The sequence below is a fragment of the Carassius gibelio genome, chromosome B9 (genome assembly GCF_023724105.1).
Source record: "Carassius gibelio isolate Cgi1373 ecotype wild population from Czech Republic chromosome B9, carGib1.2-hapl.c, whole genome shotgun sequence".
In the NCBI taxonomy this organism is placed as follows: domain Eukaryota; kingdom Metazoa; phylum Chordata; class Actinopteri; order Cypriniformes; family Cyprinidae; genus Carassius; species Carassius gibelio.
Window position 1 is genome coordinate 12505418 of NC_068404.1, and position 22880 is coordinate 12528297.

Consider the following 22880-nt stretch of genomic DNA (forward strand, 5'->3'; position numbering starts at 1 on the left):
CTATCACTGTTGCTGCCCACGTGAGCATTTAAGTCCCCCAGTAGAATTACGGAGTCCCTGGTCGGAGCACTTTCCAGCACCCCTCCCAGAGACCCCAGGAAGGCCGGATACTCTACACTGCCATTTGGCCCATAAGCACAAATGACAGTAAGAGACCTATCCCCGACCCGCAGGCGTAAGGAAGTGACCCTTTCGTTCACTGGGGTAAATTCCAACACATGGCGACTTAGCTGGGGAGCTATGAGCAACCCCACACCAGCCCTACAGAGTAGTAGATCCATCCTCTCTCAAGGGGGGTGGTTCCAGAGCCCAAGCTGTGCATGGAGGTGAGCCCGACTATCTCAAGTCGGTACCTCTCATCCTCCTGCACAAGCTCAGGCTCCATCCCTGCCAGTGAGGTGACATTTCACGTACCTAAGGCCAGTTTCCGTGTACAGAGATCAGGTCGTCGGGCCCCTGCCTTCAACCGATGCCCGATCCACAATGCACCAGCCCCTTATAATTCCTCCCCCATTCGAGCCCCCGCCCCGAGCTTGGCTCCAGGCGACGTCACGGTCCTTGTTTTTACATTTTTCATAAAGGGCTAAAGAACCACTATTAGTCTGACCCATCACCTAGGACCTGTTTGCCTTGGGAGACCCTACCGGGGGCATATAGCCCCGGACAACAAAAAAAAAAAAAACAGTTTAATCGTGTAGTCACGTTTAATTTGAACTATTATTATTATTGTTTACTTTGTTAGATTGTAATGAATGAGTGAGAGCTTTTAATAAATTTAAAGGGAGCACTCTTTGCATGCTTAGGCTATAAGATAGAAACACAAAACAGGTCAGGGAGGAAAATCATTTCCTGGTAAAAGTTCCTGGTACAATTGTTCCGGGTAATTTCAGTGAAACCTCACGAGCAGGAACTTTCTGGGGGGAAATTTTTTTACCTGGAACTTTATTTAGAGTAAATAATAGGCTATTATAAGCTTGCCATATTTCTACTTCCTTGTAGGGCAGACTAGGGATTACAATATATTTCTTGTAATGCTGTATGTATTTATTGCTTTATATATCACAAGTATAGATAATCTGTTGTAACTGATTTAGTGAACAAATAGAACAATAACACGACAGTAAAATGAATGCTTGTGTTTAGAATTTGGAAAGAACTGCATTTGAATAATGGCTTGTGAAAAAGTAGCCTCAAATTACAAGTGTTTTTTTTTTTTTTACACACACACACGTATATATATATGTGTATGTGTATGTATGTATGTATGTATATGTAACACTTCTATACATAAAAATCTGTACAAACACGATCTTAACTCCTATTGTAACATTTTGACTTCTCATTAAAACTCAATAAAATAAGCAAAATACTTATTGTAAAATGTTTAGGATAAACCTACATGTTTAGGATTAAGTAGAAGTAAGTGAAATGTGTTTTACCACATATTTTCCTATGAAATCATAACACTCTGTCTCAACAGTGCCCAACCCTGGGTGAATAATTACTGTTTCTTTAAAATCTATGTTAAAAGTGTGAGTATGTCTTCCTCTCTTTGAATCATAGAAAGAGATGTGGCCCTCTTCTATGTCCAGATTAACTCCCATTTTAGAGGGTGTTGGCAGGTCCAGTTTAGTGTCTGGTTCAGTCAAAGCCATCAAAGGGTCCAGCTGCAGGAGCCGATTCCAGTGCCCTGTTTTTGTGTTCACTGTGATACCCATGAGGAGCTGATTCCATGCCAGTGACTGAGACCTGTAAATTATTTTGCTCTCACTTTTTTCCATCTTCAAAGACTATAGGAGATCTTGGTTGGCTCTGTTTGGATCCAAAATTACATTGGCTTCAAGAACAAAAGGAAAATATATTGTATTGATTCTTGAACTCTGTATTGTTCATTTACATTTATATACCATGATTATGAAAGATGCAGTTGAGCTTTGAGGATTAAGTGAGACTGGTGGTTATGGAAGAAACCAAGATTAAATTGTGCGGCAAAGCAAAAAATATGATTTATGAAACAATGTCTTAAAGTACTTACCTAAACGTATTTATTATTATTATTATTATTTTTTGTTATTATTATTAGCTATTATTATTATTATTATTATTATTATTATTCTGACAGGAATCAAACTTTTAGCTCTTTGTCAGTGGCTGCGTCCGAAATCGCATACTTAACGAGTAGGTACTACATTTCAATAAATACTTACTTAACGAGCGCTAAAAGAGTACGTACTCTACAGCCAAATCTCGTTGAGTATGAATTAATTCCGCCATGTTTACGTTATCATGTGACCTATGACGTTATAACAAGCGCAACAACTTCAAATATATGACTGACTGCTACAGGTTTAATATTTACTACCTAAATATTTTGATGTTGATGCAATTTGCTCCTTTTTGTGATCTTGTTGAATACACAAATGCCCTTTTATTGCTAATGTAGTTTAACCAATATATTTGTGTTGTTATTGTTTTAACTCTATTGAAATGACCCACAGTTTAATCCTTGAAGATTAAACCCTTCGTAGCATCAATAACTCCACAACCCTACCTCGTACGGTTTTCCTCAGCTTTTGCAGTATTTGTAATATCTGCACAAATAAGACGTTGATCAGCTTGCTTGAAGATCTCGCCTCTGGAGAAGAATGTTGATTTTACACTTGAAAAATGTAAGTATTAGTACTTAAAAATTAAGATTACCTCAGAAAGCATTTCTAGCCCACCCCAACACTTATCAACAATATTAATGATAAATGGTGACTAATAATTCTATATTTTTTTTTGTAAAACAAATTGTAATTTTTTTTTTTTCATATCTATGCATAACTTCACACTAGACAAATTCAGCCAAGATGAATACATCTAAATATTCAGTCAAGTAATGAATTAATGTATGTGTTAATAAAACAATTAGGTTATATTTTATTTACTGACAGCAACAGGAGACATGAATAAACAATTAAAATAATAAATAAAAGTAACCGTCACAATAAATAAACACAAGTCAACAACCGATGAAATAAAGCTTTATTCAGACATTGTTCTGTTCTTGAATGTTTACAGACGGTGAACCCACATCCGTCCATCAGGTCCCTCACTGCTGCAGTCAGACTGAATCTGATCATGATGAGAGAGGGACATCGAGTCCTTGTCTGAGTGCACAGAGAGGATGAGGAAGACCACGATGAAGACCCTGAAACACACAACCCTGAACAAGAGCAGGAGAACATGTGTGGCACGATCTGACTGCTGCTGTGTCTGCTCCAAACATCTGTGTCTGCTCACCATGAGCATGACTACCTGTAAAACATTTACACAGAGTAAAACACTTTATATCATGTTGTCAGCATTCTATTTATTGCTGAATTTAATTTTACATTTTTACAATTGCATGTTAATTTGCTATAGCTACATTATTTCTGTGGTGTAGTGAACTGGACTGGTGAGCAGAAGGTTTCTGGATCAATCTCCACCGGTGTGTCTTTACTCCAGGTGACTCCAGAGGGATTGAGATCCTGTAATAACAGCACTGTAAGTCACTTCAGATAAAAGTGTCTGGCAAATCAATACATGTAAATGTGAATTTTGTGAATGCTTTTTTTGTGTCTTGGGCAGAAAAATGCTAAATAAAGCTGCTTATTTCTTAAAGCTTTCTTTCTTCAATGTTCTACTATAATATTAATACATGCATACATTTAATACAGTTTCTATTTTGGATTTTAAAGGGTCAGGTCATCTAAACATATAAATTCAGTCATTAATGACTTGCCTCCATTCTGTTCAATCCTTTGCCTGAACATAAAAGGTGATGTTGGTCAGGTTTCTCCTGCTGGTTTGTGTCCATACAGTATCAGTCAATGGAGCCTGACTTTCAGATTCTTTGTGACATTATTTGATGATACTTTAGAAACTTCTGAAACTCAGGCTTTATTGAATAATGTTGTATGAACAGAAACCAGCAGAACAAACTTGACCAATCTCACATCCTCAGTGTCTTTTGGTCTTTCTCTAGATGTTCTCGCTGGCTCTGGGGTCACTGAAGATGAAGAGACCACAGCAGCATCTGGCCCTGATGAGAAAACAAGAGGAGATGCAGTGATGGAGTATTTCACCCATGACACTCCATCTTCTTCATCCTCAGTGCACACGGCAGTCTGCAGACATTTCAGATCCTATAAAGATGCACAAACACAAAACAAAAGCAGTCATTTTAACAGCACAGTGTCGTTTCATTTCTGTATTAGAAGTAACAGAATGATCTTACTTTAGATTTTTCTTTCAGGTTTTTTTCCACAGATGCTGCTGTCACCTGCTCCACCACAAAAGATCTGCATCAAATGTACAGCAAACAAGAATCAGAAAAGTGCTGTAATAACTGTTTATTAATAAACTACAACTTAAGATCTAAAAGATGTTTGATGACTGTAGTGTACTCACTGAGAATCTTTTATGGCAGCATTTCTTTATCAGTCTCTCTGCAGCAGATGAACACACATGTGTCTGATCTGTCCCTGTAACATCCAGACAAGAGTTAGTCTCCTCTGTCATTTATCTGTGATATACTGCATTTACATGTTGAGCTAGATGCTGATGTGCTCACTCACTTTATCCAACACAAGAGCTCCACAATTTATCAACAATACTAATGGTCAAATGAAATAGATAACTTATGTTTACTTAATGTAGATTTATTTATTTACATTACTTACATTCATCTAAAGCAATGTAGACAGTCAACTGACAAATCAACAGCTTACTCTACAGTAGCTCAACAAATACGATTTTATCACATGGGAACCGTGTTTTGCTTTATAATACTCATATAATGCTCTACTTCACGTTCGATGACGATTTATCCCTTTCGCGTGGCATTCTGGGATTGAAAAGTATCCTCGATGAACCCTTCAGAGTCTTCGCTGAAGCAGTAGGACATCCGGGGATTACTCGCCTACTGTTTTATGGTTCAAGGTTTCGAACGTACTTCTTTCTTCACATACTCTTTTTTCCCTACTATATAGTAGGTGAGTAGGCATATTAGAACGCAAATTAAGTATACGTACAACTGAATCTCGCGAGAGTTATTGCAATTCTCGCCTACTCTTTTATGAACGCAAAAGATTCAAACATACTAATTTGTCGCATACTGCTTTTTCCATACTATATAGTAGAGAAGTATTCGATTTCGGACGCAGCCAGTGTCCTGTAGAGGGAAGCACTTACCGTCGCATTGAATTATTTTACCCCATGAAGAAAAAACTCCCTAAACCACGGAAGTGGACGTGATGAACTGCTCTTTTGCTTGTGTTTTATTCCAGAAAAAAATGCTATTTTTAATTTCTATGATGGCAGAACATGACACGAATTAACAATGGATTTAAGATGTGCTAAATATGTGTCTAGATCAAGCGCACATTTTCCACAGTGTTTGTTCATTCGTTGAGGATTCAGTCTCATATGTTAACAGCTAGCGACTGACTGAGAGTTATTTTTGTATTTTAGTGTTATTCCTGTAAATGACACGTAGAGCTAATGTACGAAGAGTGTATTAAATTCGTAAAACTCAAGATTCTTTAATTCATCCGCTTGTCTATTAAGTCTCCGTCTATTGAATCAAATCTCTTTTGTCACATCACCATAATCAGTAATGGTGAGTGCAGTTACAGTGTTGTATAGTAAAGTTTTCAGCCATAATACACTGCAGTCTATATAGTGTGTCTGGCTTGTGCTGAGGTGCATCTCTACTTTTGAATGAGAGAGCACGGAGGACTTCACATCACCATGGTCCACAGGAAGAGAGGTCACACTCATGCCCCTAAAACCCCTTCATCTGTGGACACACACTCCTCCAGCAGCACACTGCGGCACACTGATCATGAGCTGGGCATGAAGCACAGGATATGTATGGTGTCAGACTTCTTCTACCCAAACATGGGTGGTGTGGAGAGTCACATCTACCAGCTCTCACAGTGCCTCATAGAGAAGGGCCATAAGGTCGTGATCGCAACTCATGCATACGGAGACCGTCGTGGGATTCGCTACTTGACCAGTGGACTGAAGGTGTATTATCTCCCACTGCAGGTGTGTTTTACAGTATACTACATTAGTTTAAAGTCTCATACATATCACACTTGCCACTAACATCCCCATGTCTTTTTCTTTAAAGGTCATGTATAATCAGTCCACAGCGACCACCTGCTTTCACAGTTTGCCGTTACTCCGGTCTGTGTTCGTGCGTGAACGCATCACAATCGTGCACGCCCACAGCTCCTTCTCTGCGATGGCCCATGATGCTTTGTTCCATGCCAAGACTATGGGACTCAACACCGTATTCACAGATCACTCTCTCTTTGGATTTGCGGACCTGAGCTCTGTACTGACCAATAAGCTGCTGACTGTCTCTCTGTGTGACACCAATCATATTGTGTGTGTGTCGTTCACTAGTAAAGAGAACACTGTACTGCGAGCCGCTCTTGACCCCGAGATCGTCTCTGTCATCCCTAATGCTGTCGACCCCACTGACTTCACCCCTGACCCCTGTCGCCGGGACAACAGCAAGGTTACAATTGTGGTCATCAGTCGACTGGTTTACAGGAAAGGTAGCTTGAGGATGGTTTTGGTTTTTATTTGCACTACAGAATAATGTATTGATTATATGCTAGTTCTGTTTGGGGGTAATGCTAAGAAAAGTTAATTTAATGATTCAAAAAATTTATTGTGAAGTAGCAAAAATAAATATATATAAATACGCAAATACGCCTTGAATACATGTAAGAGTAAATCAAATTAAAAAAAATTTTTTTGGGGGTGGGGGGGGTGGGGGGGGGGTTATTTTAAAAAAAAGTAACAAAACAAATAAACATAGCTAATATCAAGCTACTTAAGGTTTTCTTATCTTTCATCTCATTGACCCTGTGATTTGTTCGCCGGTTGTTTCGCAGGGATTGATTTACTAAGTGGAATCATTCCTGAACTATGTGGAAAGCATCCAGATCTCTGCTTTCTGATTGGTGGAGAGGGACCCAAAAGAATCATACTTGAAGAGGTTCGAGAAAAATATCAACTTCATGACCGGTATGAAAGTCAGTGGGCATGAGAAATTATCTCTAGATAGAGTTTTTTTGTAAATTCTTTACTCTCCCTTATTGTTATGTATATAAAGGGTCCGTCTGCTGGGAGCTCTGGATCATAAAGATGTGAGGGATGTTCTTGTTCAGGGTCATATCTTTCTCAACACTTCTCTCACCGAGGCCTTCTGTATGGCTATAGTGGAAGGAGCCAGCTGTGGGCTGCAGGTATGTGGGGGTTTTCTATTAATATGTAAAATAGGTTGCTATTGACATATCATGTTGATTGCAAGTTTTGCAAAATAATATTGTGTGACATTATGCACAATATATGTTAGATGCATACATGTTTTAAATGTATGATTAACTGGTTTCTAGGGCTGCACAATTAATTGAAAATGGAATAGCAAAGGCAGTAAATCGCTATTAGGCAGAAGCTGTGATTGTCATGCGTATCTTTCAGTGAAGCTCGGTTCTGTGATCAATGGTAAATCTACATCCAAAATCCAGAGGGAGCTCTCGTGCTGAAAATCCAAATATGCCCCGAAGAAGAAAACCAGGATGCAGCTGAATAAACAGAAGATTTATCTGCTTTCATTGATTAAACGTGACTAATAAACACACAACTACATTTTATATAGCTTGTCAGAGAACTACGGCTGTGTGTAGTAAATGCTGCTCCACCTGAAAACAGGTGATGGAGATTTACTGCTAATCACAGAACCGATTTTACTGACAAAATGTGCATTACAATCGCAGCCCTGATGGTTTCCATGCTGTAAGTTTCTTTAATTGAAAATATCTAAATAGCCAGATTTTTGAATGTTCATCAGTGATCAAATCTACATGATCACTGCTCTGTGTGTCTGTGTGTGTACAGGTGGTGAGCACCCGTGTTGGAGGAATACCTGAAGTCCTCCCTGATGAGTTGGTGACTCTGTGTGAACCATCAGTCCGTTCCCTTTGTGATGGCTTGGAAACTGTTATTGCGAGAATACGCACAGGAAATGTGGCGTCTCCTGCCACCATCCACCGCAAGGTCCGAACACTGTACACTTGGAGAAACGTTGCCGAGCGCACAGAAAAGGCGAGTTTGAATTATTTGTTGGATGTACATTTGTTGGGTAACTTTAAAAAACGATTGGTAAAGTCTTTTAATGCTCATCAAGGCTGAAACTGGAACCTGATTCAGTTTTTTTTCATGATTCTTTTAAAGGGGGGGTGAAATGCTCGTTTTCACTCAATATCCTGTTAATCTTGAGTACCTATAGAGTAGTACTGCATCCTTCATAACTCCAAAAAGTCTTTATTTTTATTATATTTATAAGAGAAAGATAGTCTGTACCGATTTTTCCCGGAAAAACACGACCGGCTGGAGGCGTGACGTGTGGGCGGAGCTAAAGAATCACGAGCGCGAGTAGGCTTTTGAGTTGAGAGCATGTGGAAGCTGTGACACAGATCCAGAGGCTGAAATTTAACAAGAGCAGCATCAGCAAATGCGTCTCTGTGTGGTATGTACTGAAACTGTATATATTTGCTTAGCGGTTTTGGAAAATGACTAAGTTCCACTTTATGTCGTCTTTTTTTTTTTTTTTTTTTTTTTTTTTTTAAGCTGTACATGTGGAAAGTGCAGTTTGATGACAACATTGCATGTTGTTTACTTGATGTGCTTACTCGCTGATAGCTAAGTTAACAACACAGAGATATTTGAAGCAGTTTTACTCACCGCATGTGGTTTCAACACACGATCGTGACCCTTTTCCGTTGGGACAGCATTATCCTTAAGAAATAAACGATGTGCAATCCGAAATGCAGGGAACAAACAAAAACACTTGCACAACTCCGTTGATGCTCTGTAAAAATAAACTCCATCCGCTGGTCCCTTAATGCTGTTTCTCTTTTGGTAATCTGTGCAGGGTTGTCTTGCCCTGGCAACCAAAAACACACTCCTTTTGTGACATTTCGCGACACTCTCGCTCTGATCAGTGAATGTCTGTTGTGCTCTCAGTGCTCTGCTATACAGGAGCGCGCACTCTTCTGGCAGAAGAGCGCGCACTTAGGACCCATATAAGGAAATTCTGCTCCATTTAACGTCACACAGAGCCATACTCGAAAAAAACTTTCCGAAACTTGTGACAAACCGGAAGAGGTTTTTTTGGAACAAAAATACTCCTTCAAACGTACAACTTAATTTTTGAAACTTTGTCCATGTTTAGCATGGGAATCCAACTCTTTAACAGTGTAAAAAACTCAGTATGCATGAAATAGCATTTCACCCCCCCTTTAATGAATAGAAATGAATAGAAAAAAAACAACAACATTTATTTGAAAAAGGAATCTTTTGCAACATTAAAAATTACTTTTTGATCTTTGTGATGCACCCTTACTGATAAAAGTATATATTTCTTTTAAAATAAATTAATCTTACTGACCCCAAGCTTTTGAAAGGTATTTTATTATCAAATGTTATTAGAATAATTGTGTTATGAGCCCACTCTCTCTGTGTGTTTCAGGTGTATAATCGGGTGTGCAGGGAGCCCGTTTTGCCATTTTCTGAGCGACTGCACAGACTGTGGTCTCAGTGTGGTGCTGTGGCGGGCTCGATTTTCTCCTTTTTTGCTGTTATTAGCTTCCTCTTCCTGCTTCTCCTGCAGTGGCTCCGCCCAGATCATCTGATTGATGTTGCTATAGACTCATCAGGTCCCCACAGCCGAACGGGACAGCAGCTTAGTAAGAAGAAAGTAAAACACTACACTCAGCTGTGTCAGGATTAATAATCTAACATGTCCTCACATTAGTCTCATGATGGACTTTATTTAGAAGGGTAAGGATGCAAGTAATGAACTAAACTAAACCCGTTGTACCGGTACGTCATATTGTACTGTGGTACATCAAAACTGAGCTGACTACTGTTTACATTCATGTATAAAACAGCGACCTCAGGTGAAGAGAAAGCTTTTAAAAGTTATCTTCAGGCACTCCTATAGTCCAGCACCTGCTTTTGCACACTGAAAAGCTGCCTTTAACTGAACCCCCATCAGAAAATAGTATAAACCGGATGAAATTGTTGCACCAATATGTTTTAACGTGTAGAGACAGCTTTTCCTGTATCACCTTTACATTTAACTGCACATACTTCTAACAGCACATCTGTATGGTATAGATGTGACTTAAACTGATATAAATGAGCTGAACTAAAAGTTTTAATGCCAAACAGAGTTTCATGTGCTCTAGTGGAGGTGTGAAATGTAAGATGAATCATATCTGTTCATTTTTTTGGATGTGAAAGTGCTTGTTTGTCTTTATACTTGTTCTTACTGAAATAGCTTTTTTTATGGGCAGATTTTGCAGTTCACATTTGATTTTGGGTGCTATACATTTCAAACCTGCTTTCTTTGCACTTGTTTTATATTGACCTTCACTGTGAGTTTTGTGAAAATGATTATAATGCACAAAAGCTCATCCTACCTGAAATACTACTTGAATTATTTTTGTTGACACAATCTGCAATAAACTTTCTTACAATACCGTAAGTATACATTCTTTTATGTTTTTTATGTTGATATGAATGCATTTGTGGGTGCTATTGGGATTCTGGTCATGCAAAATCTAAAATCTATGTAAAATTCTACTTGAAAAGTGCAACTGTTGAGTATAAGTTTGGTACATTATGGTAAAGTAGTTGTTTCTGTTGTAGATAACAGGAATCTTATGCTAACACCCGAACAGGACAGATAATACACACCCTCACCCATTCAAGGCTATACCAGGAATCGTTAACACACACTTATCACCCGTTCTGACTGCTTTCACACACATGCACATTCAATAGCCTCCCTATCCAGCTTGGACGGTCCTGTTCCTGCATAACACTGCACGCAAATGTTTTGCTGGAGTGGCAGATATCACCATTACATTTGCAGTTAAATTGGCTTAGGTTCGTGGCTCATTGTCTTTTTTAAGTTTTAGCTATTTTGCCTTGCGGTCTATGCAAAATCATATCTGTTTTTGAGGTTGTAGATCAAAGTTTGCAATTAAAAATAAGATGAATTTATAGTGGCTCCTTGGTAGAGCATTGTGTTAACAGTGCAAAAGGTTGTGGGTTCGATTCCCAGGGAACACATGTTAGGTAAAAACCATTAGCCTGAATGCACTTTAAGTCACTTTGGATAAAAGCGTCTGTTAAATGCATTAATATAAATTGTCTTGACTTTGTTTCTGGTTAAAGGGGTTTTGTATGTTTTTGACTCATTTTGAGGGGATGTGTTTATGCGGGGGATGCTCACCTCTCAAGTTTAAGGAGATGGGGGTACAAGGACATACTGATAACAGTGGGAGGTGCATTCTTGCCAAGGGGGGTTTTTGTTTCTCTGAAGGCCATATAAACTCTGAAGAGTTTCTCTGTGCTACTATCTGAATTGTTCTCTTCCTGCGAGGTCTCTGAGGTGTCTTCTTGTGAGGTTTATAGATGGCTGTGGTTCATGCTGAAGTGAATGTCTGGAGTAAGCCATGGGATCACAGGTTTCAGTTGTATGGAGGACATGTGTGTAATACACTAATGGCAGGTAAGTTTTCATCCTCTACCTCTGTTGTTCTCCCTCTTCCTGAATGTTTTTAGCAGTCAGATGTAAGGACCAAGGTCTCTTTTCTCTTCGTTACATTTTTGTTGTTGTTGTGATATCCCCTGAACTGTCACGCCTGGACCTTGAGAAAGATGTTATATGATAATATTGGCAAGTCCATACAATTCAGTTATTATACTCACTGAAAACAGAAAAAGGAAATAATGGTCTAGATAAGCCTTTGCTCTGGCTTAGCTTTAAATGCTTTTAAGGGATACATTTATTCTAAAATATTGGATTGTATGTAGGTTCATTGGTTATACTTTGGGGATGAAACAGTCTCCGGATGTTTGTTCATATGACCTCTTATTGAGGTCAGAGTTGTGACTCAGTGGGCTGTACACATGCTCAAAACATTCACGAACCATTGGCTTAAAATTAAAAAATTTTGCCCTGGGACATTTTCCTATTCCAGTCCCCCTAGCTCACCAATTAACTATACTATATAACAATAGCAAAAACTGAAAATAAATAAATAAAATACTAATACTCATGGAAAAATCCTTAACCTTACCTTTAATCATTAAAAGATAAGAATCACTAATAAACAAAGTTTGTTTATGCAGCACATTTTATACACAATGGTAATTCAAAGTGCCTTATATTAAATGATTTTAAAAGATCATCAAAAATAATCATAATAGATGCATAAGGAATAACAATTAAAAATGCTATAATAATAATATCCTTTTTTATGTGTTCTTAAAGGGACAGTTCACCCCAAAATGAACAATTTGTCATCATTAACTTTGAAACAAATTGTTCCAAATGTGTTCAATTTTCTAATGTTCAGCACAAAAGAAGATATTTTGAAGAATGTTGATAACCAAACAGTTGATGGTGATCTTTGACTTCTATAGCGTGGAAGAAAAAAATACAGAGGAAGTCAATGGCGTTTGACTATATAATGGAGTAGAGTAGAGATTTTTTTTTTTCTGTATATCACTGATCTATATATGTCTCTATTATAGATCAGTGCTGTATATACATTATTATTAATTTAATTAAAAACAACAAAAGTATATATGGCACAAACCTCATTTACAAATGTCCATGTCTCTGCTTTATTAGATTCCTGGGATGACAGAACACCTCTTCATGATGCTGCTTTACAAGGAAGATTGCTGCCATTACGAAGACTGCTTTCACAGGTACTGATGGAAGAAACACTGCCATAAAAAGTTTTACACTGAATACAGTAGTTCACAAAAATATCTGGACACTTAAATATGTGTCATTACACTATAACAAAAATCAGTCCTTAAAAACAGACTTTGTATGAACTGAATACTCCCTTTTGTGAATGGAAATGAATTGTTTATGTTTGCATGTGTACAGGGATATAGTGTGGGAATGGCTACATTAGATGGAATCACACCACTGCATGAAGCATGTGTTGGAGGCCATTTCACCTGCGCTAAACTTCTCCTGGAACATGGTGCTGATGTATGTATATACCTTCCCCTTTATTTACAGCCTTTATTTTGCTCATTGTTTCTGCATAAACATGCATAAATGGCTATATATGCCTTCAGGCCAATGCTGTCTCCCTTGATGGAGCCACTCCTCTCTTCAGAGCATGCTTTAGTGGAAATCCTGCCCTCGTCAGCCTCATTCTGATCTACAGTTCTGTCCACCATCCAGCTCATCTGCAGAGCTCACCTCTCCATGAAGCAGCAAAGAGAGGTACGTATGATGATTTGTGTGGATTAACAGTGCACTGAAACATTGGGATATCAGTAAACCAGACGTCTTTATGTATCTGCTTCAGGTCACACAGCATGTGTTGAACTGCTGCTGTCTCATGGTGTGAATGTGGACACGGAGGTTCCCAGCATAGGAACAGCGCTGTACTGTGCATGTCAATCCAAGGCAACAGAATGTGTACAGAGCCTGCTGATCTCAGGTCAGAATCTCTCTCTCTCTCTCACACACACACACACACACACACCTCTTAATAGGGTAATAAATAATTTTTAGGGCCATTACGATCATTACAGAAATATAATTTTTTTAAATGCATTTTACAGTAAAAGTGTTTAATTTTGCGTGTTCTCAAGGGTTCATTACATTCTGTAGTATAATTTAAAAAATATCCTGTAGAGATCATGTTTTCTCTGTTTAGGTGTAAATAGATTAAATAAACCCACACACACATCATCATCATCGTAATTTTTAATATACTGTTCCAGCATTTATTCATATTTTTATTAGCTTTTATTTTGCAGAATTTTTTCAGTGTACAGTTTCATTTTAGTTTTAGTAATTTATATTAATATTTTTATATATATTTGTACATGTAGCTTTCATTAATTTAAAATTTTAGTTCAGTTTTAGTTTTAGTAAGTTTAGCACTAAACATGCTTTTTTTTCTTGTCATATGTACAGGGTACTAAGTACAATGCAATTCTGATAAGACACTACACAGACATGTACAGTATATACAGTGCTAGATGTACATAAAAGTATAAGTATGCATATAAAAAGTTACATTATTAAATAGATTATCAAAAAGCAGCATTAGCAGCAAAATAGGAGAGATTATCAAAGATCTCAAGGTTTTAGTTAATAATACAAAAACTGCCAATGAGAATAAGCTTGTTTCAATACGGTAATAAAAAATTTGGGTGGAAATTTTAACACTGCTTCTTGCCTCCCTCCAGGTGCTGATGTACATTGTGGGCGGGGTCTTGACACACCTTTACATGCTGCAACCAGGGTGGGCGGGGCAAAAGAGGTGGAGCTACTGTTAGAGCATGGGGCTGATCGGACCTCAAGGAACTCTGAAGGAAAGAAAGCTCTGGAGTTGACATCAGATCAGAGCATCAAACATCTCTTGCAGACAACAGGTACATGAAAATATAGGATATCACATGAAAACTCAGTGTGGACCTGTGTGCAGCAATACTGATTTTGGCTTGGTTCTCCAGGTCCGTGCTCCCTGTCTCAGCTGTCCAGATGGTGTATTCGACGTTCCCTGGGACAAAAAGGACTAAACAAAACCAAGATGCTTTGCTTACCACATCTCCTGCACAATTATCTTCTCTATCATTAAAATACACATAACCATTCCCTGTCAAAACATGGTTCTCACAGTAATCGTTTATTTTTTTATTTTGTTTTACACATTTTTACCTGTAAATAATCTTATTTTTTATTTTGTACAAATGTATCCTTTTTTGTTTTGTAATAAATATTTGTATACATTCAAAGTCTTAATTTGTTGTAATTAATGTATGACTATATCCATACAAATAAACAAACAACACACAAACATCATATATTTTTATATTGTACAAACTTTATTTTCTATCCCCTTACCCTGTCCCTACCTCTAAACCTACTCATCATGAAAAAAATTTAGATAAAAAAGTGTGTATATATATATATATATATTAGTCTAAAATAAAGTGTTTTGTTTTAGATTTTTTTTTATTATGTACGTATGAGTGTATATGTTATATATATAAATCTAAAATAGAAAGTTTTGTTATTTCAGATTTCCCCCCAAAAAAACAACAACAAAAAACCCATTTGTTTATAAGCCATTTTCCTCCCTTTCCTCAATTCTCTCCCCACAAGGTCAACATTTACTGGTATTACTGTAATTGTGGGGACATGTGATCCCCATAACGAAGGGAATATCAGGGCGAAACACACACACACATACACACACACACACACGTATACGTGCCCACATGAACATTCATTATGCCTACTAATTCAGACAGTGAAGACTAAATTGACTACTAAATGTATTTTTTTTTACTCCGTAAACAAGCATTACCTGAACTAAACAGCAGATGGCACCTTTGTAACATACTTTATAATTATTTTAGTAATTTTATTGGATAAATTATGATAAATCACACCCCATAAATGGCTTTAAGATTCTTGCTATTTTCAGTTTATAAGTGCTTTGTATGCTAGTTTTGTAATAGGGTCAATACAAAACAACAAATTGTGACTCCGAAAACAGAGGTTAGTAAAACTATAGGCTAGCAATAGCATACATTAAATAAATAATAAAATAATAATAATGAACATTAAGCTACATTAAAATATCTATCTGTCTGTCTGTCTGTCTATCCATCTATCTGTCTATCTGACTGACTCAACATATGCTGATTCTGAAATATGCTGAGGATATTCCCTCTCCAGTCGCAGAGAGAGATTATGGCACACTTGCGATGCAGACGCATAGAAGTGTGTGTGTGTGTGTACTCGGTCACGGGGAATCCGTGGGAGCGCACACTCCGCCCACGCCATGATCATCTCCACACGGTGAGCGCGTGGGGGGGTTGCCTCGCGCGCGGAGCTCGGGCTGCAGTGAACACGCGCTACAGAGCTGCTCTTGACCATGTAACAGGACTGCAGTTCACGGGATACTGACGAGCGAGCGCTGCGGCAGGTAGGACACCAGTTTATATGTCGGTGTGCTTCATGTATGCGGCTTGAGGGAATAAACGTGGATTTACGCTGATATGGACGCAGGAACTTCAGTGCTCCCATTCTGTCTCCTCTTCAACTGTCTGTTTCTTCTTTATATTCTTCTATCGGTTACATAATCTTAAAACAGTCTAAACCGCACCAAAGTCAATGTCAGATGATATTCCCTGACAAGTAAGTATGTTTTAACGCTGTTTGTGGCATTACCTATAATGTCGTCTCACCAGGTGTTTGAACAGGTGCAATGCAGCAGAGCGTTTTTCTGTTTATCGAGGAAACGTGAGCCTCAAGTCGTTTTCATATCTTTGTATAGGCAATTTTTGCCAAAGTTTAAAAGTGTCGCCACGGTTCGATCCGAGGTGTTTATTGTACATATTATGTGATATGTGTGGCAAGTTGTCCCACTTTTTACTCCGTGAATATTAATATCTCTATTAATATTAATATTAATAATATTAATTTTGTCTCATTTTGATTCTGTTGTATTCACTTGAATGCTATTGAGTGAATATGAGGATACTGATATATTTTGTTTTTGTAGCACATAATTCACAAATTTAATTTAATTGAATTAGGCTACCTAATTTAGTAAGGAAACATTAAGAAATCAAGCCTGTTTTGCAATTAATTATATAGGTATGAGGATAACTAACATAAGAGACAGGAGCTAAATCACCTTTGTACAGTGATGATTTTTGTCATCCACGAGATGTTCTTTAACCTGTTTAAATGTGATTATCTTTTAGTATGATTTAGTATCCAGAGCTATTATGTGACATCATGAATGGCAAACTGGCCCACTACTAAGTTGTTGCCTGTAAACTATTATCTGTCTAATTTGGTTTACTCCACCTCTTTAACATTTAGAAACACAATTTTTTAAAGCTGTTACAGTGATTATCACACTGAGAACCAGAACAGATGTCCTACTAGTGTAGACTACAGATTAAACTCTGCATGTGACCGCTCACACGGGTCGAAGAGTGCTGGTGGAAGTTATACACACGGATTTGAGTGGTGAAACACACAGTGATGGGGAAAAGATGTGATGTGTCATCTTTTGTGTTTGGCAACAGCATAGTAAATCACTTCTGTTTTCTGAAGCATTAGCTATTAATACCTGAGTGAGACATAATCAAGATCAGAGGCAGCTGGAGGAACAGCACATCAGTTTGACTGGACAGGGGAACACTGTATTGCTCACTTGTTCATACTCTTTCATAGCTCCAGACAGTTATTTATGTTTAACGAAAGTATCAGATGTTCATTCTAACACAAGAAGTAGACACTAATGCGACAATTGTGAACATACAATATGAGTATAGAGCTGTATTATTATATTAATTTTTTTCATTTTATATATATTTTGTAAAAAAAATGTTAAAGAGTATATTGAAATTTATATCCTGGCAAACCAAAAAGTTTTTAACATTGTTGCTATTTTTTTTTTATATTTTATTCTAATTTTTTTTCTGTAACTGGAGACTTTTTAATTTTACATTTTTATAATACATTAATAAATGGAGTTTTAATATCATTAAAATAATGCAGATATTGATAATATAAGTATTTAAACCACAAAGTAAAATAAAAAAACAAATACAAAATTGACCCTTTGAACATGGAATTTTACTCCCATAAAATCACTTAGTGTCCCTAATATTTGTAACCGAGTGACTGATAATGATACGCACAGAAAATATATTATAGCTTCCCTAAATAGGAAAATAGAAACACTGACTGTTAACTATACAGACAGGAAACATTAGTGGCAGCTGGACTGTGAGAACTAAATCAATTTCATTTCAATTCAAGACTGAAAGCAAGCTCATGAAAATTTTAAGGCCTTTTTGTAATTTTAATGTGCACTGGTCCTGAAAGAGAATGTGGGTTGGAAAGTTTAACTGACATCACAGACGGACCAAAATCTGTCATGTCCAGACAGTAGTAGTATATATAAAGTGCTCTACCATATGATTAACTGCACAGATCATTCTACTTATGTCCATTTTAACAATCACAAACATACTCCCCATAATTGACATTTAATATTGATTAGTGTGTATGTGTGTTTAAATAAGATGCATGCATTAAAGATTCAAAGGGGCACAGCTGGAGAGGAGGAAGACAATACATTACATTGCACGTCGTTAGTCCATTAGTGCATGTTATACTTCAGAATTGGTCTGAATGTGTCTGGAGGGACTCTAGGGACATCATTAGGGCCCGAGCACCGAGGTGCGAGGACCCTCTTGTATCTGCTTTGTTTTTTATTATTATTAGGGCTCAAGCCTGGAGGGCGAGAGCCCTATTGTTTTCCTTAGGATTATTTGTTATTATTATTATTTATTATTATTATTTTTCTTCAAGGTTTCGGGGGCTTTTGGGGCCCTTAACATGCTTAAAAAGTCTTGAAAATTGGCACACAAATTGGAACCTGCGGCCATTAGGGCCGGGCAGAGACTGATACACGGGCGTGGCACAGGGGCTCTACAGCGCCCCCTGGAATGCTGAGGGCCATATATCATACATACTTGCACGTAGACGCACAAAACTCGGTACACATATAGAACTCATCAATACAAATAACTTTCGAATTGCATATCATAGGCTCCGCCCAACAGGAAGTTGGCTATTTGGGGTTTATTATTCATATTTGTCATCAAAGTTGTGGGGGCTTTTGGGGTCCTTAACATACTCAAAAACTCTTGAAAATTTGCGCACACTTTGGAATCTGTGGCCTTTAGGAGCCTGCAGAGGTTGGGACCCGGGCGTGGCACAGGGGCTCTACGGCGCCCCCTGGAATACAGCCATTAATATTGATGTATAGCTCACACATACTTACACGTATTAATATGAAACTCAGTACACATATAGATCTCATCGTGCCGAACAACTTGCGTATTGCATGTCATAGGCTCCGCCCAACAGGAAGTCAGCTATTTAGAGTTATGTAAAAAGCGCATGCTCTGGAATTTGAAATACTTGTCATAGGGTTTTTTGCCGATTGACACCAAACTCGGTCAACATGATCTCAAGACATTGGGGATGAAAAATTGCCAGGGGATTTTTGAAATCTCAAACGGTTTGCTCGTAGTGAGGCGTTGAATTTATGGCGAGAATTGAGAAACAGGAAGTGTCTAATACCATCCACATACATTTCCTAATTGTAATCAAACTTCATCAGATTATTCATTGTATGATGTCGATCGCATATATGTGACTATTAGGAGTCAAAGTTATAGCGCCACCAACTGGCAGCAGGAAGTGTGTCATTTTCAAAATGCTTTGAATTGAGCATCTTATTTTTACCCGATTTGCTTCAAACTTCATCAGAATAATGTTAAAACACAGTCGATATAAATCTGCTGGGGGGATATTGATATCTAAAAATATTGTTGCCGTGGCAACATGTCAAACTGGAATACTTCTCAGGTGATTTTGAGGCATATAACATGCTTAGAATTTCATCAAACTAAGAACACATATCAGTATTAGTGACAGCTAGACACTGGCAAAAGTTCATAAGAGGGCGTGGAAGAGGCACTCTATAGCGCCACCTTTTGTCAAAAGTGGGGGGGTTAGTTTTAGCTACAGACACCAAACTCAGTACAAAAATTGTTCTTATCAAGACGGACAACTTTCTAATTCACAGTCATCAGCTACGACCAACAGGAAGTCGGCTATTTTGATTTGAATGTGGATTGTTTTTTACATTTAGCTGTGAATTAATGCATACTGCTCAGAGGAGAGTAACACTATACACACCAAACTTGGTGTACATGTTGAAAAAACATTGAGGAACTTAAATTGTGAATGGGTTTTGGATAGCTTGGATGGTTTTGTCGTGGTGATTTTTTTAAATGACAATAAAGATGGAATTATTAATTTTCCTGCATTTTTAAATTCCAAACACTTCAAAACCTTTTTTCATACAGAAAAAAAGTTATTCTGAGTAAATATGCATAGTTTCATGACTTTACAACACTGTATGGATAACAGAAAATTAAAAAACTGTCAGACATCTCATATCACTCTGTCCCTCTGTTTGAGTGCGTGTGCTTAGACTTCCATTGTCTGAGAGAAATAGCGCCCCTACAGGTGCAGTTACCGGCTAAAAAAAGGGAGGAGACTGTCTTTTGGTTTCACTTTTAAATCGGTTAAAATACAAATAAATACTTGGATTTAATTCACACTGACAAGCTAAACCAACATATATGATTATTATCAGGTCAGGGCTCATTAATAATGGATGTGTGGTCAGTGATACGTGAGAAACACGAGAGATGAATCACTGCTCTGAACAGGAGCGTGTGGAATGATGAGCTCAGAAAAAACGAGTTTATTCTTGTTTTATAGCTATTAAAAATAAAGTATTGCAGCGATATCACACAATTCACCAATTAGAGCACACCAAGAGCTAAATTAAGATGTTTTTGAACTGTTTGTGTGAAAATGAAATATTCGCGGCTGCCTATATCTGAAATCACTGCCTCTGATCAGCGCGCACAGTGTCACAAGTTCAAAACTAACGAATTTATTCTTGTTTAAGATAAATTATTGCCATAAATGCACTCAATACATCCATTATAACACAACACGAGCTAAATGCAGGTCTTTTGTGACCCGTTTAAGTGTGCAAGACTATTTGAAAGCGCGACTGGCAGAATAACATATATCTCTCGAGCTGCAGGATTCTGCCTTTCGTCGTAAGAACGAACACATCAAGGACAAGATTATTTCAAAATACATAATAGCTTGGCTAATATAAACGAAAACAGCCACGTGAACATAAACTGTTGAGAAATAAATCTAAAGTGGATCTACTGGAATTTAATATTAAGTGACCGCATATACCAGCTGCTTCTGTCTTCAATTTTAATCTATATAAAAAATTAAACTCATTCATCTTGGCTGCTTTTTTAATGTGTGTACGTATCTATTTATTATTTTGCTCTAACAAGATTTAATCTATATTTAATTAAATCAATTACATTTTATTTTACATTTTATTTTTCCATTTCTGCATCTAAACGCCTAAAAACCTAAAACATGCTCTATTATACTATTGTTAGCAATTTCTTTATCGTCCAATTTATCTGGTGTACACGCTTTTATTTTCATAATAAACTTGTTTGTTAGATTATACACAGTTATAGTGGTCTATAATAAATATTGACAGGTTTTATTCAAGCTGTTTAGAATGATTGCCGTAGGCTAATTTTTTAAAATGTAAATCCAAAAAAAAAAAAAAAAAAAAAATAATAATAATAATAATTTTTAAATAAATAAAGACCATTGGAAAAGAATAACTTGTACTTTTTTATACATTTTGTATAGATTCATAGTTTATGCATTATAGTTATAAAAACAAACAAATTTAGCCACTCACATAGAAATCTTAGGCCTTATCCTTTTCTGACAGTTTTAGGGATTTTTAAAAATCCTAAAAAAACCTTATTTGTGCTGCAAATAATAATTTCTAATTAATTTGATACTGACCTCTGACATCCTGTGACATGATATTTATTTGAATTTACATAATCTCATGGACGTAACAATAAAACTGTTCAGCTCACAGATCAAGACTAAGCTCTAATGCAAGCAGAACTTTCACAAATGCTTGTAGGTCAATAAAATCATTACAAAACACTTACAAATCATTTAAGGGATTTGATAACACTGTAAAATAATGTCTAATTTGTTAACATTAGCAAATGCATTGATAACACTTTATAATAACTGCACTCATTAGTAAATAGTCAGTTCATTCTTCATAAAGCCTTGTCCCAATATTAATAGTCAGTAGTAAGCAGTTTATAAATACAGCTATAAATAGCTTGTTCTTGGTTTATAAGCACATTTGTTAAAAAGGAGAGTAAAGGGTCAGTTATCTTCCTATGAAAAATAAAAAAATAAAAATAAACAAACAACAACACAGATTGATACAGAACTCAGAAATGTTATTGTGGATTTATGATAAACTCAGCCTGTAAATGAATTCATTCTCCTCCAAGAAGACACAAGTAGTTCACACCAAACTGTTTTAACATGAAGCCATATACTGAAGATGTTAAATTTCGAATGGGTTTAGGATACCTTAAATGGTGTGGCCATAGAGATTTATTAAAGTAACATAAAAAAATACAATAGTTATTTTACTATATCTTTAAAAATTTTAATTCCAACTCTTCATATTTTTTTTATATACGTAGAAGTCATCATTTGAAGGAAGTACAGTAAGTTTCATAGCTTTATCATTTTCAAGAGCCAGCATAAAATTAAAACTATCATAACATATAAATCAAGCTTGCAATTCTTAGTACCAATAATGGCCACCAGATGGAGCTATAGGATTACTTTTAAATAATGATTGTAGAAACAAGTATGATTTAAATCATTTATAGAAATCTTTCAAAGAAAAATAATATGAATTTTATGTATTTTACTGATAAAATGACCCTCACTTAATTAGAATAACAAGCTGAAGTATTGTGAACTGTATATTAAGAATAATTCTTTATAGGCTTTACGGACAGATATGTTTTGAGTGACTCTTGAAGGTTTAGCACCACATCCTCTTTTACCACTGTTTAAAGAATTAATCTTACAGAACAGGTGTGGATGAATTTTGTATAGCTTGAATGGTTTTGTCGTGGTGATTTTTTTAAATAACAGTAAAAAAGGAACCAGTAAATGTATTTTATTTTTTTAAGTGTAGCTTCTAAACACTTCAAAAAAATGT

At 36.8% G+C, this 22880-nt stretch overlaps 3 protein-coding genes and 1 long non-coding RNA gene across 5 annotated transcripts in view; 3 read left to right on the forward strand and 1 right to left on the reverse strand.

Annotated features, from left to right (window-relative positions):
* Positions 1–3010: 3010 nt before the first annotated feature.
* Positions 3011–5047, reverse strand: LOC127965550 (uncharacterized). Its single transcript, XR_008155326.1, has 4 exons — positions 4710–5047; positions 4438–4511; positions 4265–4328; positions 3011–4172 (listed from the first exon to the last, which is right to left on the reverse strand). It is a non-coding gene; the product is annotated as an uncharacterized LOC127965550 (long non-coding RNA).
* Positions 5048–5196: 149 nt separating this feature from the next.
* Positions 5197–10597, forward strand: piga (phosphatidylinositol glycan anchor biosynthesis, class A). The gene is made up of 6 exons (XM_052566375.1): positions 5197–6078; positions 6164–6596; positions 6939–7071; positions 7160–7292; positions 7945–8151; positions 9578–10597. Exons 1-6 carry the CDS (start codon positions 5749–5751, stop codon positions 9836–9838), a joined length of 1497 nt encoding a protein of 498 aa, XP_052422335.1. The 5' UTR covers positions 5197–5748; the 3' UTR covers positions 9839–10597.
* A 126-nt stretch (positions 10598–10723) lies between these two features.
* On the forward strand, positions 10724–14905 carry LOC127965549 (ankyrin repeat and SOCS box protein 11). The gene is made up of 7 exons (XM_052566376.1): positions 10724–11629; positions 12758–12837; positions 13025–13132; positions 13222–13372; positions 13458–13592; positions 14350–14535; positions 14617–14905. The coding sequence occupies exons 1-7, from the start codon at positions 11533–11535 to the stop codon at positions 14739–14741; spliced, it is 882 nt and encodes a 293-aa protein (XP_052422336.1). The 5' UTR covers positions 10724–11532; the 3' UTR covers positions 14742–14905.
* A 1031-nt stretch (positions 14906–15936) lies between these two features.
* The window catches only part of sytl5 (synaptotagmin-like 5), a 30337-nt gene continuing 23393 nt past the window's right edge, over positions 15937–22880 (forward strand). For both annotated transcript variants that reach the window (XM_052566377.1, XM_052566378.1), the window contains exon 1: positions 15937–16097. The gene's annotated coding sequence lies outside the window, so the exon portion shown is untranslated. The remainder of the gene's footprint in view (positions 16098–22880) is intronic.

What these genes read in the sequence shown, in the direction of transcription:
- piga (XM_052566375.1), top strand. Translation starts at nt 5,749, where the DNA reads ATGAGAGAGCACGGAGGACTTCACATCACCATGGTCCACAGGAAGAGA. An exon ending in TGTATTATCTCCCACTGCAG is followed by an intron (nt 6,079 to 6,163) that starts GTGTGTTTTACA and finishes TTTTCTTTAAAG; the next exon opens with GTCATGTATAATCAGTCCAC. An exon ending in TCGACTGGTTTACAGGAAAG is followed by an intron (nt 6,597 to 6,938) that starts GTAGCTTGAGGA and finishes GTTGTTTCGCAG; the next exon opens with GGATTGATTTACTAAGTGGA.
- LOC127965549 (XM_052566376.1), top strand. Translation starts at nt 11,533, where the DNA reads ATGGCTGTGGTTCATGCTGAAGTGAATGTCTGGAGTAAGCCATGGGAT. An exon ending in GTGTAATACACTAATGGCAG is followed by an intron (nt 11,630 to 12,757) that starts GTAAGTTTTCAT and finishes CTGCTTTATTAG; the next exon opens with ATTCCTGGGATGACAGAACA. An exon ending in ACATCTCTTGCAGACAACAG is followed by an intron (nt 14,536 to 14,616) that starts GTACATGAAAAT and finishes TTGGTTCTCCAG; the next exon opens with GTCCGTGCTCCCTGTCTCAG.